Source organism: Impatiens glandulifera, chromosome 3, assembly GCF_907164915.1.
Source record: "Impatiens glandulifera chromosome 3, dImpGla2.1, whole genome shotgun sequence".
Taxonomy (NCBI): Eukaryota; Viridiplantae; Streptophyta; class Magnoliopsida; order Ericales; family Balsaminaceae; genus Impatiens; species Impatiens glandulifera.
The window spans coordinates 13,300,815-13,318,214 of record NC_061864.1 but is presented as its reverse complement, the minus strand read 5'-3'; the positions used below and the strand labels follow the sequence as shown (position 1 = coordinate 13,318,214).

General features: G+C 29.1%; 2 protein-coding genes across 2 annotated transcripts; both read left to right on the top strand.

Moving 5' to 3' along the window:
* Positions 1 to 12,371: 12,371 nt before the first annotated feature.
* Positions 12,372 to 13,703, top strand: LOC124929764 (MND1-interacting protein 1-like). Its single transcript, XM_047470158.1, has one exon. It carries the CDS (start codon positions 12,372 to 12,374, stop codon positions 13,701 to 13,703), a length of 1,332 nt encoding a protein of 443 aa, XP_047326114.1.
* Positions 13,704 to 15,861: 2,158 nt separating this feature from the next.
* Positions 15,862 to 17,184, top strand: LOC124929763 (MND1-interacting protein 1-like). Its single transcript, XM_047470157.1, has one exon. It carries the CDS (start codon positions 15,862 to 15,864, stop codon positions 17,182 to 17,184), a length of 1,323 nt encoding a protein of 440 aa, XP_047326113.1.
* Positions 17,185 to 17,400: the final 216 nt, after the last annotated feature.

The following is a 17,400-nucleotide window of genomic DNA, read 5'->3' as shown; positions in this document are numbered from 1 at the left end:
CAATAAGAATAATTAAATTATGTCTATGATCATTGATGTACCAATAATTTCTTAGTTGAATAATGTGGTAACTCACAATATATGGATATCAAGTATTAATCTATTCAAATCCAATTTTCATTTAAGGGATTACTATGTATTATGAAGTTTAAATTCTTCTAATAAAGAATGGCAATATTGAATTAATATTGACTACATCTTTGTGAACTTTTTTTTCTTCCTTTCAAATAACCTATTTTTATAAAGTAAAGATAACATATGCAATTTCATAGCCCTATCTTGGGCTCTTAATATTTTATTATTATTAATTTTATTTTTTTATTTTTGTCATTGTATATTAAATATATATTATACAATATATTTTTTTTTATCTTAGATTTTTTTATCTCATTTATTAATTTTTTTCTGTTAAAAAATTAAAAAAAAAAATATTTATAATTTTAGAGGCCACAAAATTTAAATTTACGTTAAATTTAATCCTGAACTATATAGAAGGGAGCTAAATCTAAACTTAAGTGACTTGGATGTAAAATTAGAGTATCATTTAGGGTGTGATTGATAACCCTGAAATTTGCATTGGAATTGGAATTTGAATTGGAATTGGAGGGTCCAATTCCAATTCTTATGTTTGTTAAACACTTTAATATTAAGAATTGGAATTAGAATTCCAATGAAATTCAATATAGTGTAATTTGATAGTTCTTAATTCCAATCTTTTTAGGTCGGAATTGTAATTCCAAATTAACACGTTTTTCATGTTTTTTTGACATGTTTAACACGTTTTTCATGTTTTTGACATGTTTAACATGTTTTTCACATATTAAACACGTTTTTCACACGTTTAACATATTTTCATATTTTGGCACGTTTAACACGTTTTTGACACATTTAACACGTTTTTTACGTCATTGACACGTTTAACATGATTTTCACGTTTTTAACACGTTAAACATGTTTTTAACACGTTTAACACATTTTTGGCACGTTTAACACGTTTTTGACACATTTAACACGTTTTCATGTCCTTTACACGTTTAACACGTCCTTGACACGTTTAACACGCCCTTGACACGTTTATCATGATTTTCATGTTTTTAACATGTTTAACACGTTTTTGACACGTTTAACACGTTTTTGGCACGTTTAATACGTTTTTGACACGTTTAACACGTTTTGACACATATAATACGTTTTACACGTCCTTGACACGTTTAACACGTTTATAACACATTTAACAAGTTTTCCACGTCCTTGACACGTTTAACACGTCCTTGACACGGTTAACACATTTTTAACATGTTTAACACGATTTTTACGTTTTTAACATGTTTAACACGTTTTTGACATGTTTAACACGTTTTTGGCACGTTTAACACGTTTTTGACACGTTTAACATGTTTTGACATATTTAACACGTTTTTCACGTCCTTGACACGTTTAACACGTTTTTCACGTCCTTGACACGTTTAACACATTTAACATGATTTTCACGTTTTTAACAAGTTTAACACGTTTTTGACACGTTTAACACGTTTTTGGCACGTTTAACACGTTTTTGGCACATTTAACACGTTTTTGGCACAATTAACACGTTTTTGACACGTTTAACACGTTTTTGACACATTTAACACGTTTTTTCACGTCCTTGACACGTTTAACACGTTTTTGACACATTTAACACGTTTTCACGTCCTTGACACGTTTAACACGTCCTTGATACTTTTAAAATGATTTTCATGTTTTAAACACATTTAACACGTTTTTAACACGTTTTTGGCACGTTTAACACGTTTTTGACACGTTTAACACGTTTTGACACATTTAACACGTTTTTCACGTCCTTGACACGTTTAACACGTTCTTGACACGTTTAACACGTTATTGACACGTTTAACATGGTTTTCACGTTTTTAAACACATTTAACACGTTTTTAACACGTTTTTGGCACGTTTAACACGTTATTTAACACGTTTAACACGTTTTTGACACATTTAACACGTTTTCACGTCCTTGACACGTTTAACACGTCCTTGATACTTTTAAAATGATTTTCATGTTTTAAACACGTTTAACACGTTTTTAACACGTTTAACACGTTTTTGGCACGTTTAACACGTTTTTGACACGTTTAACACGTTTTGACACATTTAACACTTTTTTCACGTCCTTGACATGTTTAACACGTTTTTCACGTCCTTGACACGTTTAACACGTTCTTGGCACGTTTAACACGTTATTGACACGTTTAACATGGTTTTCACGTTTTTAACACGTTTAACACGTTTTTGACACGTTTAACACGTTTAACACATTTAACACGTTTTTGACACGTTTAATATGTTTTTGGCACATTTAACACGTTTAACACATTTTCACGTTCTTAACACGTTTTCACGTTCTTGACACGTTTAACACGTTTTTGACACATTTAACACGTTTTTCACGTCCTTGACACGTTTAACATGTCCTGGACACGTTTAACACGTTTTTGACACGTTTAATATGATTTTCACGTTATTGACCTGTTTAACACGTTTAACACGTTTTTTACTTTTTGGCACATTTTGCACGTTTTGGTACGTTTAACAAGTTTTTCACATATTTAACACGTTTTTGACACGTTTAACATGTTTTCACGTTTTTGATACATTTAACATGTTTTTTTTTACGTTTTTTACACGTTTTCACATTTTTGACACATTTAACACATTTGTTTACGTTTTTGACATGTTTACCACATTTTGACACGTTTAACACGTTTAATATGTTTTTCACGTTTTGGCACGTTTAAAAAGTTTTTCACATGCTTAGAACGTTTAACACGTTTTTGACACGTTTTCATGTTATTATATTTTGACACATTTTGGCACGTTTAACAAGTTTTTCACGTTTTTACACGTTTTTGACACGTTTATCACGTTTTCACGTTTTTGACACATTTAACACGTTTTTTTTTCCGTTTTTTACACATTTAACACAATTGTTTACGTTTTTGACACATTTAACACATTTTTTTTATGATTTTGAAACATTTACCTCATTTTGACACTTTTAACACGTTTTTGACCATTAAACACGTTCTTTTACGTTTTTGACACGTTTAACATATTTTCATGTTTTTGACACCTTTAACACATTTTTTTTTATGTTTTTGACACATTTACCTCATTTTTGACACGTTTAACACATTTTTTACGTTTTGGCACGTACAACATGTTTTTCACATGTTTGGAACGTTTAGCACTTTTTTGACATGCTTTCATGTTTTTAACACGTTTAAGATGTTTTTAACACATTAAACACATTTAACACGTTGTTGACACGTTTCACATGTTTTTTACATTTTTGAAACGTTTGACATATTTTTAACACATTTAACACGTTTTTCACGTTTTGGAACGTTTAACAAGTTTTGCACTTATTTGGCACGTTTAACACATTTTTGATACGTTTAACACGTTTTTACATTTTTACATTTTACATTGTGAAAAATGTGTTAAATGTGAAAAACGTGTGAAAAACGTGTTTAACGTGTGAAAAACGTGTTAAATGTGCCAAAATGTGAAAAAATGTATTAAACGTGTCAAAATATGTAAAACGTGTTATACATGCCAAAAACGTGTTAAACGTGAAAAACATGTTAAACGTGTGAAAAACGTATTAAACATGTTAAAAACGTGCCAAAAACGTGAAAACATGTTAAACTTGTTAAAGTGTGCGAAAAACGTGAAAAACGTGTGAAAACGTGTTAAACTTGTTAAAATGTGTGAAAAACGTGTGAAAACGTGAAAAACGTGTTAAACTTGTTAAAACGTGTTAAAACGTGTGAAAAACGTGTGAAAACGTGAAAAATGTGTTAAAACGTGAAAAACATGTTTATCGTGTGAAAACGTGTTAAACGTGTGAAAACGTGTTAAACGTGTGAAAAATGTGTTAAATGTGCCAAAACATGAAAAAATATGTTAAACGTGTCAAAAATATGTAAAACGTGTTAGACATGCCAAAAACGTGTTAAACGTATGAAAAACGTATTAAACATGTTAAAAACGTGCCAAAAACGTGAAAACGTGTTAAATTTGTTAAAACGTGTGAAAAACATGTTAAACGTATTAAAAATGTCAAAAACGTGTTAAGCATACCAAAAACGTGAAAAACATGTTAAACATGTGAAAATGTGTTTTAAGTGTGAAAATTTGTTAAACATGTCAAAAACGTGTTTGAACGTGCCAAAAACGTGTAAAAATATGTTAAAAATGTCAAAAACGTGTTAAACATGTCAAAAACGTATTAAACGTGCCAAAAACATGAAAACATATTTAAAAAGTTAATATTTTGAACCGATATTTTATTTTACAAACATAGGAATTAGAATTGAATTACAATTCTATCATTTTCCCAAACATAGGAATTGGAATTGAATTATAATTATATAATTTTTCCAAACATAACATAAGAATTTCAATGTCAACTCTCATGGAATTGGAATTAGAATTTCAATACCAATGTCAATTTCAATTCCTCCTCATCAAACACACCTTATAGAATTAAGGTAAAGATAAAATATTTGCTTGTAACTACGAACCGGAATGAAATCCGCATTTGCGAATCTTTCTAGTGAAAAAACCTTATACATTGAAATGACAAAGGATTCATTAATACATGTTACATAATAAGAATAAATATATTGTGAACATCGTTAACGTAAAGACTTATTAATAGATTACTAATAATATAGAACTATTTTTATTAAACTCAAAATTAATAAAAACTCAAAATTAATTGTGTATAGATAATATTAATTGTATTTTCAACTTAATATTAAACTCAAAATGAACTGTGTATACATGATATGAGAATAATATTAATTGTGTGGAGTAATATAAACATTGATTGGTCAACCTTCTACAATAACACAATTTGATGGGTCACATTTTGCTAGAAAATAATTAAGAGGATTTATTTTTAGAATAAATTTAGCCCAGTATGGATTAATTATGAGTTCTATCTTGTATATCATGTCTAGGTGTGGTTGGATAAATGGGGTACATTGCAATTGTAGATATATTTTGTTGCCTTATGTCTAGATTAAAAAGTTGATAAAAAATATATGTGAGATTTGAACCAATAACCAAATAAAAACTCTAAATTTATTTTAAATCACTAAGCTACAATTTTATATATTTAAAAATATAATAGATTTAACTAAAAATCTCAGTATTTGAAATAAATGGACTGATAGGTACATTAACAATGTCTCTTACAGTATTTTACTTCTTTTTATAAGAGATTAGTCTATAGTTATTATATACAGTTATTGAGATTATAAATTTTGAAAATAAATAAAAAATATTAACTTCTTTTTCTTTTAAAACACACTAAAATAACTCAAATATTAATTAGTGCTATCTTATATATCAAATGTTTTAGTTGTTTCGGAATGAATAAATAAATATGCACTAATCACTTAACTATTTATGGATATAAAAAATATGTATAAATATGTAATGTTTCTACGATTAATTAACCAACAAATTAAGAATTTAAATAAGTGATCAAGAACTCAAGATGGGTTTAATAAGAGAAAGTCTGATTATTATGGTTTTGGGAGTGGTTGTGGTTATGAGCGATGAAGTATTTGACAAATATTATGAACCCTTTTGGGGATTTGATCATTTGAGTGTCACTGATCAAGGCAAAGAAGTCCAAATTCTTATTGATGCCACTTCTGGTATGAATTTTTTTTAATTATTATGACTATTTTCAATTTTATTTTACTTTTAAAAAATTAATTAACATCATAAAACCATTATTTCAAAGGGTAGTAGTAACAAAATGATAATCTTGATTCTTTTAAATAAATTAGGTATTTCCTCACCAATTTCAAATTTAAGGGATATTCGATCGGCTCTATTCGACTTTGTTTGAAAATATCTATGTCGGAGTTGGATCTGAATGTGGACCAGGGTTTGAATCATATATATATATAATAATAAAAAAATCTTTCAAATGAACTCAATTGCACTTCAGTTTGAAATGTGATATTTGTTGTGATGAATTGTAGGAGCTGGATTTAAATCTAAACAAGAATATTGTTCTGGGATATTCAGAATGCAAATAAAGATATCAGAAAAATTAACAGGAGGAATTGTTACATCTTTTTATGTAAGTAGTGTCTTATAATTCTATTTAATTTAAAGAAATTAAATTGATGGGTTTCTCTTCTTTGTCAATCTTTTAACATTTTATTGTGATGACAATATCCAGCTAATTTCTAGCAACAAGAATGAACCAAAACACGACGAGATTGACTTTGAATTTATAGGGACAAAAGGGAAGTTTCAGACAAATGTGTTCGTAAACGATCCAGGTCATAGAGAGGAGTTGGTTAACCTATGGTTTAATCCCTCTGCAGCGTTTCATACTTACGAGATTAATTGGAATCCTCAGCAAATCTTGTAAGTTCTTAATTTAATTGCGCGCCCTTAAACATTAATTATTGAAAATATGATAATTGATCTTGTATTGATGTCAAACTACAGGTTCAAAATTGATAATAAGACGGTAAGAACGTTCATTTACCCTCCGAATTACATTTCGAGACCTTTGCATGTGGAGGGGACCGTTTGGAATGGATCATGGGCTGGGGCTGTAGATTGGTCTAAGGCTCCTTTTACATCGTCATATCGAGGGTTCTACATTCAAGGCACCCCCTGCAACAAATAAAGACTCATTAAATTTTGTTTACCATCATTGATTTAATTACTATTTATTTCTAATAATTGAATAATGTTGTAACTCACTATATAATATGGATATTGAAATCCAAAAGTGTGTTAAGAGATTAGTAAGTACCAATTATAGGAAATTTTGGGATTTTCTTCCATTGATCCATTCACATTGAGATGGTATTGAAAGTGGTATTTACATGTTCAATACCACTTGATTTTTTACCTCAAGTCTTTCTTTAGAAATGATTAATAAAAAGTTATACTGTGTGTTTAAAATTTGCTGTAATACTAGAATTTATGGCATTTTTCCATTAACATAAACTTAATAAAAAAAATTCAGTTAGATATTTGTTACTGAGATTTATTTATTCATCATCTTTATTTTCTTTAAATATAAAATTTTAGTGAACTTTGCTTATATTAATATGATAATATATATTTAAGTAAGATGTTAATTATATATATAAAAAAACATAAATTATAATTATATGATACATTATATTTAAAAAAAAATTAATTTTTCTATGGTAAAGTTTAAGATATATTTTCTCCCACCACCTAACATATGTGTTTGAATCTCCACTACACACAAAAAAAAAACATTTGTAAAAAGTTTTAAAATAATTTATGTTATTATACTTAGCGCGTAAAAATTGTGTTGGTATGAAATTTGGCCGACACATAAACGTGCGTTCGTACAAATACGCGTAATCTTGAACCGATAAAAAATAATTGTGCACCGATAATATTTTCAAATTTCATTTTTATTATTTTCATATTAATTTAATTTAAAAATTAAGATAAAAGTATAAATTTCAATTATCACAAATATTATATTATTAACTATACTTGATTCAATTCATAACATCTAATAATTTTCAAAATATTTAACTCCAAATTATGTTTAAAAATTTGTAACTACAAATAATAATAATTAATGATTAAACAATATTATTTCAACTTCAAATGTTGAATACTGTTGTTCAAATATTTTATAATACTACCAATCTACTGATCTAACAAATTAAGTGAAAACATAGGTTTTTGTTTGAATTGGTTATTTAGAAAGAATGATTGTTATGACTTTGAGGAGATGAATTTTTTTGTGATAAAAAAACTTGAAATGTTTTAATATATAATAATAAAATAAAAATATTTTTTTTTTAGTATTTTAGTTAATAAATTAAGCAATATGATCAATGAGTAAAGGAGAAATAATATTTTTTTAATTTGAATGATTTCAATAATTCAATTAAACTCAAAATTAGGTGTGAATGCATGTTACGAGAATAATTTACTTTTTTGGATCAATACATTTTAGTAAGTTAGTTGATAATGATTTACTAAGTAAGGATGACAATAGTGCGGTTCGGGGCGAGCAATATATTTATCATCCCCGCCCCGTTTTAATTTCAAGATTTTTTTTAATATTATCTCTGCCCCGTTCGGTTTTTTTCGGTTTCGGGGAATCTCGCGGGGCACCGTTAATAATTTTTTTTTAAATAAATAAAAATTATACAATAAAATTATATAAACGATTTTTTAAATATAATATATATTATAATATATTAAAATTTTATATTATTATAAAGAAATAACCTTACTTACTCTTATAAAATATAGTAAATAAATAAATATAATGATAATTTAATATATTTACTTATATTTATGGTGTTCGGGACAGAATCGAGGTGAAATTGGGACGGGACGGGACAGGGATACAAATATTATTCTCGTCTCATCCCCATTCGATTTCGAGGAAAAACCGTCCCAAACAGGATAATTATGTTCAATTTTCGCAAGACAATTTCAAATTATCATCGTAAGAATTTACCATTAGATAGAGGTTCACTTTAAAATATATATATTTATAAAACCAATATTTTTGTTAACATATACATAATCTTTTAATTTTTTAATTTCATTTATTATTTGTTTCTCAAATTGATCCATGTATTTCATTCATAATTTCTCTTATTTTTTTTAGTCAAGCCACTATAATTCTAATTCTAATTTTTAAATCTGTCCCTATTTATAATAAATTATATCTTATACTAAATATATTTTGATTGGTCAGAAAAAAAATTTTTTAGCCCATTTCCAATTTTAATGGTGAGTTCTATCTTGTATATCATGTCTAGCTAGGTGTATTTGAGTAAATTGGGTACATGTCATATCATATATAGTAGCAATTCTCTATTAGAGGTTAGCTAAAGACTTTGATTAATTTTTAGTGTGTTTCTCATTTTATTTGTATTTGTGACAATAGATTCGCTTGGCTTAAAAAGTTCCACATTTTTTTTCCTTTTTCTTAGTTTTTATGACAATGTACTAAATTAAAAAAGATTAGCATATATATATAATTACAACTTCCATAGAGAATCCAATCAGATATTTAAAATGCATCCAAACTAAAAGAGATTAGGATGTAGTTATTATATTTAGTCAGTGAGATTATAAATTTGTAAAAAATAATTTTTTTTTCCAAAAACCCATTAAAATACTTCAAATGTCAAGAGTCAATTGTCTTGTAGACCAAATATTTTAATTGTTGCATTCTTTTTTTTTAAAAAAAAACAAGCCAGAATTTAAACTTAATTAACAACTTAACAAAAGATTGTGTAACCTACATATAAATAGTAAATCTTAATTAATTTTAAAAGTAAGGCATCAAATTAATCTAAAAGAAAAAATATCAATATACTTTTATAATTTAAACCCATAATTTTCTTTTACTGAATAAATAAATAAATATGCATTAATATCTCAAGTAATTATGGATATAAAAATATGTATAAATATGTAATATTTCTACAATTAATAAACCAACAAATTAAGAATACAAACAAGTGATCAAGAACTCAAGATGGGTATAATAAGAGAAAGTCTGATTATTATGTTTTTGGGTGCAGTTGTGGTTATGAGCGATGAATTATTTGACAAATATTATCAGCCCTTATGGGGATTTGATCATTTGAATATCACTGATCAAGGCAAAGAAGTCCAACTTCGTATTGATACCTCTTCTGGTATAAAATAATTTTAATTAAGATTATTTTCATTTTTTAAAAATAAATGAAATCATTTAAAACCAACATTATTTCAAAGGGCAATAGTAGCAAACTGATAATATTGATTCTTTTATTTCTTAACTATTTTTTTAAACTAACTTCAAATTTAGGAGATCGACTTTGTTTGGAAATACCCATATCGGAGTTGGAATTGAGTTTGAACAAAAATATATCAAATTATTGACTTTTTATATTTGTTGTGATGGATTTGTAGGCAGTGGATTTAAATCTAAACAAGAATATTGTTCTGGGATATTTAGAATGCAAATAAAGATATCGGAGAAGTTAACTGGAGGAGTTATTACATCTTTTTATGTAATTCATGTCATATTTATTTATTTTAAAATATTTGAGTTTCTCTTCTTTGTCACATTTTTAATACTTTTGTTGTGATGATAATTATATTCAGCTGATTTCTAGCAACTGGGCTAACCCAAAACACGACGAGATTGATTTCGAATTCCTAGGGACAAACGGGACATTGCAAACAAATGTGTTCGCGAATGATGAAGGTCATAGAGAGGAGTTTGTTAAACTAGGGTTTAATCCTTCTGCAGATTTTCACACTTATGAACTTAATTGGAATCCTAAGCAAATCTTGTAAGTTGTTTAATTGCGCGCCCTTAAACTTTATTGAAAATATAATTGATCTTGTATTGATGTCGTCAAATTACAGGTTCAAAGTGGATAATAAAACGGTAAGGACATTCAAGTACCCCGTGAATTACATTACGAGGCCTATGCATGTGGAGGCGACAGTTTGGAATGTATCATGGGCTGGAACTGTAGATTGGTCTAAGGCTCCTTTTACATCATCATATCGAGGGTTCTACATTGAAGGCACTCCCTGTAAATAGATAATTAATTAATCTATTTAATCCCAAGAATAAGAAATAAAGAATAATTAAAATATGTCTATGATCATTAATGTACTCTATTTGTTTCTAATAGTTGAATAATGTTGTAACTCATTATATATACATGGATATTAAATATTGATTTAAAAGCATGTTAAAGGTATTAGTAAATATCATTTATGAATGTTTAAATTATTTATAAAATTAAGATATAATATATATAGTTCGATTCTAACTTAAAAGGTCTTAAATGAAGAAAATATTACGATATGGTTATGCTAGTTTGCTGCCTAAAATAAAACAATTATGAAGTTTAAACTAATTAATATTTATTTATAAAATTTCTAATAAAAATGACATTATTTCAAACCACTCAATTAATATGATTGAAATAATACTTACTCAAGCATAACCTCTGTAGAAATAAATGTTGGAAGACGAAACCTAAATTGAGATTATATATATGATAATGGATACTCGTATGCCCAATATTAGTGGGTACTCGATGATCGGATTCGAGTATTTTAAATCAGGTTTTGGGTCGGAGTCAAAGATAAATAATGAAAAAGATACTGAACCGGGTTCGAGGATGATGAGTATGAAAAACTCAAACCCGAACTCTGATACCCGAATAAACTAATACTAAAAAGTATATATATATATATATATTTTGTTAAATATTAATTCGACATTTCACATCATCATTAGTGCATTCATCATAATAATTGCATCATTTATTTCAATCTTTACCCATACTTCATACTTCATACTTCAAACCAACTTTTTTTTCTATACTTAAAAAAGTTATTTCTTCTTCTTCCCTCTTTATCTTCAACTAACAAAATATTATTTATCTTTAATCACTCTTCATCTTCCATCCTTAATTTTCTTTTCTTTTGAACATTCATTTATATAAGATAAGTGTTGTTTTTAGTTTTGTTTTTAAATTTCGATATTACTAGTTTCAAAGTTGATTATTATTTAGTTATTCTTCGATATTTATTTTGTAACTTATTTTCAATAAAATATATAAATTCACAACTTATTTTCAATAAAATATATAAATTCATACTTTAATCGGTACTGGTTGGGGATCGGGTACTTGACAAATTAGGGAATAGAAATAGATATATTTGTTGGGTTCGGTGTCGTGTAGTAAAATAAAAATTGGATTCGAGAACAGAAACAGGTATTTCACTACCGACGGATATTGTAGCCGTTGTCATCCATAATCGAGCGAGACACACGACAAAAATAGAATGGAATTACGATTTTCTTTGGTCCAAGATTTTTTTTATATTCTCATCAAATTAATTTAAATTTTATTATTAAAATTATAGTCTTAGCATGAATTTAAAGTCTCACATGATTTGTTTAAAAAAACTATTATAAGAAGGAAAATTAATTTTAAGCAATGGAATTATACCTTTATTGAACAATTACTTTTATTGAACAATTACTTTGTTCTTACATAATCTAATGATTTTTTTTAATTGACATAAAATTAATATATTTTATATTAATCAATAAATAAATAATCATTATACTAATTGTTCTAAAATAAATTTATTGCATTTGAGATGTCAGTTGGCTTCTATTTTATTATGTATAAATAACCTCTTCTCTATCTTTTCATTGCTAAACTTTCAATTCATCACATACTCTGCAACTCCATTTTGATTGTCTTCCACATTTCTTCTTCTCTCACAAATCAATGCCAAAAAAAGGAAAGCACAAAAATAGAAGACCGACAGTCCAAGTCGCGGCGGATTCCGGGCCGATAAAACTTGGAACAACCTCTAATCCTAACGACTGGGAAACATGTACCAAAGAAGAACAGTTAGAGATAATTATCCGGAAGAAATTGGACCATCTTTTTGGCGAAGCTCTTTCTAGGCTTGTTGGCAAGGGATATGATGAAGATGTCGCCTTAAAAGGGTTATTGGAAAGAGGGTATTGTGTCGGTGAGGCAGACTGTTTGAGTAACGTTGTTCAAAATTGTTTGGAATTTTTAACAGGAAAAGATGACGTTGAATCGGAACAACAAGATCAACCTAAACCGTTCCAGAATCTTGAATTGCTAGTGGAGTTCAATCTATTCTTTATGTTGTATATTTTGCAAAAGTATAGGCCCAATTTGAATAGGATGTCTATACTTCGATGTATTCTTATGACTGATTTGAATTTGAATCGAGCCATTATCATGAAAATCAGCGATACCCCTTTTGAAATAAAAGACAAGGCTGGTGATGATTTGAATCTTGAGGGTGACGATGGTGATAATAGAGAGAAAGATAGGTTCTTGGATCTTGAAATCAGAGAACTGTTTAATAATTTGAATTTTCTTGATGAATCTATTTCTGAGGATATGAAGGATGCGATGATTGCTGGTTTGCAAAAGCCGATTGATGATCTTAAGCCGCAGCTTGAAGAAAGGATAAGATGGGCAAGTAAGAAGGTGGCAGAAGCGAGAAGAAAACAACCCTCCACAAGAATGACTCTAGTGGAGGAGATTGAGCTATTAAAAATTCTCAAAGACAGCAAGGTAACAAAGAGGGATTCTGAATTAGCATCAGTAAACAATGAATTGACTGATGCTGAGAAAACTGTTAAACTTCTTGAGATGGAGAAGGAAGAGATTAAAGCAGAAATATCGGCATCAAAGCTATTAGTATCGGAGGCAAGGCAGAAGTTATTGGAAGTTTCAAAGAAGGGGAAGAAGAAGAACTCGGAGAAACAGAAAGAGGAGTTGCAGGAGGAGATTGAATTGGAGAAGAAAAAGATATCGAAATGGAACCAAGATTTGGTTGAGACAGAGGCAGCTCTAATCCCAGCTGTGGTGAAATTGGGAGAGGTAATAGAGACAAGAAAAGCGATCATTGCACAAGTGGACAAGGAACATGAGCTGGTCTTAGAAAGTTGGGATAATGATATGCTTCTGGAACAGGTGGGGAGGTTGACATATGCCCTAATTAAAGCCAGATATGAAGTACAAGACACAAGGACTGAATTCATAAGGATGTTATCTAAAGACTCAAAATTCTGATTTGGTCAAGTTTATAAACTGGAAATGCTATAAAAATGTGACTAAGGAATTACACAAGTTCTTCTTTAGGCCAAAGTTAAGATGAACATAATATTGATGATTTTGTTTAGGCCAAAGTTAAAGATGATAGTTATAAACTACTCATTTTGTATGGTTTGTCAAATTACTCTCAGGTGTCAAAATCAAAAGCTAGTTAAAATGAGTATCATTGATAGAATTAATCCATTTTATATTAGTTAATAGATAATATAAACATAATTTGTTTAAAAGTTTGTAATTATTAAAAAATTAGGTTTAAAGATCTTCTAATTCATTTTTTTTCATTTAGATAATTGAGATAAATTAAATGTCGATATCTTGTTTCATTTAATAAGACTCTTCTATTGAAATGATATAGTAGATTTACAACATAACTGAATAGTCTTTGAACATCGATTATCAAATTTAAATATGATGATTTGGTTGATTCACAAAAATGTTTAATGATTCAGCGGGTATAACATTTGAAAAAAATTATTTTATGTAAAAAGTTTTCGTGATCAGTCCATATTCATTGTGGTGATTAATCTTCGATCAGTTTTTGAAACGTTATTTGGTGTAGTGTCATAATTTTAGATGTGACGTATAATGAGGTTGCTTTCATTGTTATATGTAGAAATGTCACAGTTACATATATGTCTGATCATCGGTCTAGTGATTTTCTTAACTAGATTCTAAAAGTAGATTAAACATTAGGGAGAGTTCTTCCCATAATAGAGTTTATTTTTGATAGGATGCAAAAAAGTGTTTTCGTTTGAACAAGATGTTATGTGTTGACAAGAGATTGATGGTTTTCATTTAGGACATTGCTACCATTTGTTCGTTAAGATGATTACATATGATTTTTGTTGGGAGAAACTTTGAGAGTCAAAGATTCCATCAAAAATCTCGTTTTTTGGATGAAGCGTTATTCAATGTGGAATTTTTACGGATGATATATATTAATGGAAAAAAATTGGATTACGACAAATCGTTGTCGTATGTGTCACGAAGAGGTTGAATCGTTAACTCACTTATTTTTGTATTGTCGAGGGGAGACTAATATCTGAAATTTTTTGTGAAGTATTACTAGAATCATTAGGTGATGTCCGAGTCTTTGGATAGTTGATGGAGAGTTTGGATTGATTATGTTGATATTACATTCTTACATATTTGGTTACCATCCCAATCATTTTCTGGTAGACAGTCTGGTTTGAGAAAAATCGTCGAATTTTCAATGATTATAATCGTTCGATACGTATAATTCTGTTACGGTCTCCGAACATACCTAACACCCTCTAAGGTCCAATAGAGCACTTGGCTATTGTGAGATTTCTGTTTCCAGTTCTAAAATTCTGTTTTGATTCACTTTTCTATTATTCACAAAATCAATTTTAGTTAATTCTCTAATAGTTGTTATAACCGTTGTAACTGAATATTCTAAGGGAATTCAGCTGCTATGTATATGTTGAACCCACTCTCCCAGTGGGGCATGAATATATGGAAAATGTTTGTGAAGGTTCTTAATCTCAATTGTATTTTCTAATTTGACTATTTGTCTTGAACGGTTATGTATATACCAACAATATAATTTTCTCATCTTTGATTCTTCTTCTCCTATAATCTTGAAATCTTCTTTTCATAACTCTTCTGCTGCACTTTGATCAAAGATTTCACATTCGATCCTTGAGTCAAGAACTCTAACCCGAGTTACAGATTAAGTCGTAACACATTCATAATATTATTATTATAACGATTTATAGATTCGTTCCGAAAAAACGGTAGAGTCGGTCGGGAGAGTTAATCGTTCTTTTCGAGGACTTACACACTCTATAACCTATTAAATAACGTTGTTGTATTTTTTTATATCAATTTGTTTTGTGTTGAAACAAATTTTATAATTATAATTTATATGAATATTTAAAAAAAGTAGTTTTTTTTTAATTAATGTCCTCATGTAATCTATACCAATCCGAAAATAATAATAATAGCCTATGTTATGACCTTTCTCTCTATTTTGATGGCCTAAATTGGATCTCTAACTTTATTCATTAAAACAATATATTCGATAAATTTAATTATTATATTTACTATAAGATATTATATTATCATAGTCTTTGCACAACCTATCATAATAATAATGGCAAAAAAAGGAAGGCATAAAAATAGAAGACCATCAGTCCAACTCGCGGCGGTGGATTCCGGGCCGATCAAACTTGGAGCGTCAAATTCTTCAGGCAAGAACTCAACTTCTAACCCTAACGTCGAATCCCTCGACTGGAAAACATGTACCGAAGAAGAACGGTTAGAGAAACTACTCCGGAAGATATTGTACGATCTTTATCTTCAAGCTCTGGCTAGGCTTATTCGCGAGGGATACGATGAAGATGTCGCTTTGAATGGGTTATTGGAAAGGGGATATTGTGTCGGTGATCACGATGACTGTTTGACTAATGTTGTTCAAAATTCTTTGCAATTTTTAACCGGCAAAGATGCTGTTGAATCGGAAGAACAAGATCGACCTCAACCGTTCCAGAATCTTAAATTTCTAGTGGAGTTCAATCTGCAGTTTATGGTGTATATTTTGCAAAAATATAGGCCTAATATGAATAGAATATCTATCCGTCGGCGTATTCTTACGACTGATTTGGATTTGAATCGAGCCATTATGATGGATATCTATGATGGGACTTTTGACATAGGAGAAATGCTTAATGGTTTGAATCTTGACGATGAAGATGGTGATAAAGATGGGTTCTTGGCTCTTGAAATCAGAGAAATGCTTGATAATTTGAATGTTCTTGATGACTCTGTTTCTGAGGATATGAAGGATGCAATGATTGCTAATTTGCAGAAGCCCATTGATGATCTTAAGCCGCTGCTTGAAGAAAGGATAAGATGGGCAGTTAAGAAGGCGGGAGAAGCGAAAAGAAAACAAACCTCCTCCAAAACGAATGATTTTCAGCTATTTCGACAATTCACAAAAGACATGTTTTTGAAGAAGCAATCTGAATTATTATCTTTAGCCAATGGATTGGCTAATGCGGAGAAAGCTATAAAAAGTCTTGAGATTGAGAAGGAAAAGATTGAAGCAGAAATATCGGCATTAAAGTTAATAGAATCGGAGACAAAGCAGAAATGTTTGAAAGGTTCAAAGAAGTGGCGGATGACGAACATGGAGAAAGAGACAGTGAAGCTGCTAGAGGAGATGGAATTGAAGAAGAAGATGATATCGAAATGGGAGGTGTTAGAGCAACAATTGGCTGAGAATGAGGCAGCTATAATCCAGGCCGAGGTTGAATTGGATGAGTTTACAAAGAAAAGGAAGGCTACCATTACAGAAATTGACAAGGATTATCTCATGGCCATAGCTTGCCTAGATAATTGGAAACAAGAGTCAGATGCGGAATTAGACAATTCGATTAAGGAATTAGACAAATCTATTCATGAACGATCTGAGTAAGATTGATATTGTAAATTCTACCTTTGCTTTTGTTTTGGCTAAAGTTGGATCAACATAATATTCAAACTACTCATTTTGTATCTTGGTTGAATTAAATAAGGTTTCAAAACTAGTTAAAATCTTAGTGTAGCATTGAACTTGAATATCAAACACTAACATGAACCATCTATACAATCAAACCCAAGATTAAACTGGAAAGAAATTTGAAAACTGAAT

Bases quoted from the DNA above. Each gene is read 5' to 3' on its own strand.
- LOC124929764 (XM_047470158.1), top strand. From the start codon at position 12,372: ATGCCAAAAAAAGGAAAGCACAAAAATAGAAGACCGACAGTCCAAGTC.
- LOC124929763 (XM_047470157.1), top strand. From the start codon at position 15,862: ATGGCAAAAAAAGGAAGGCATAAAAATAGAAGACCATCAGTCCAACTC.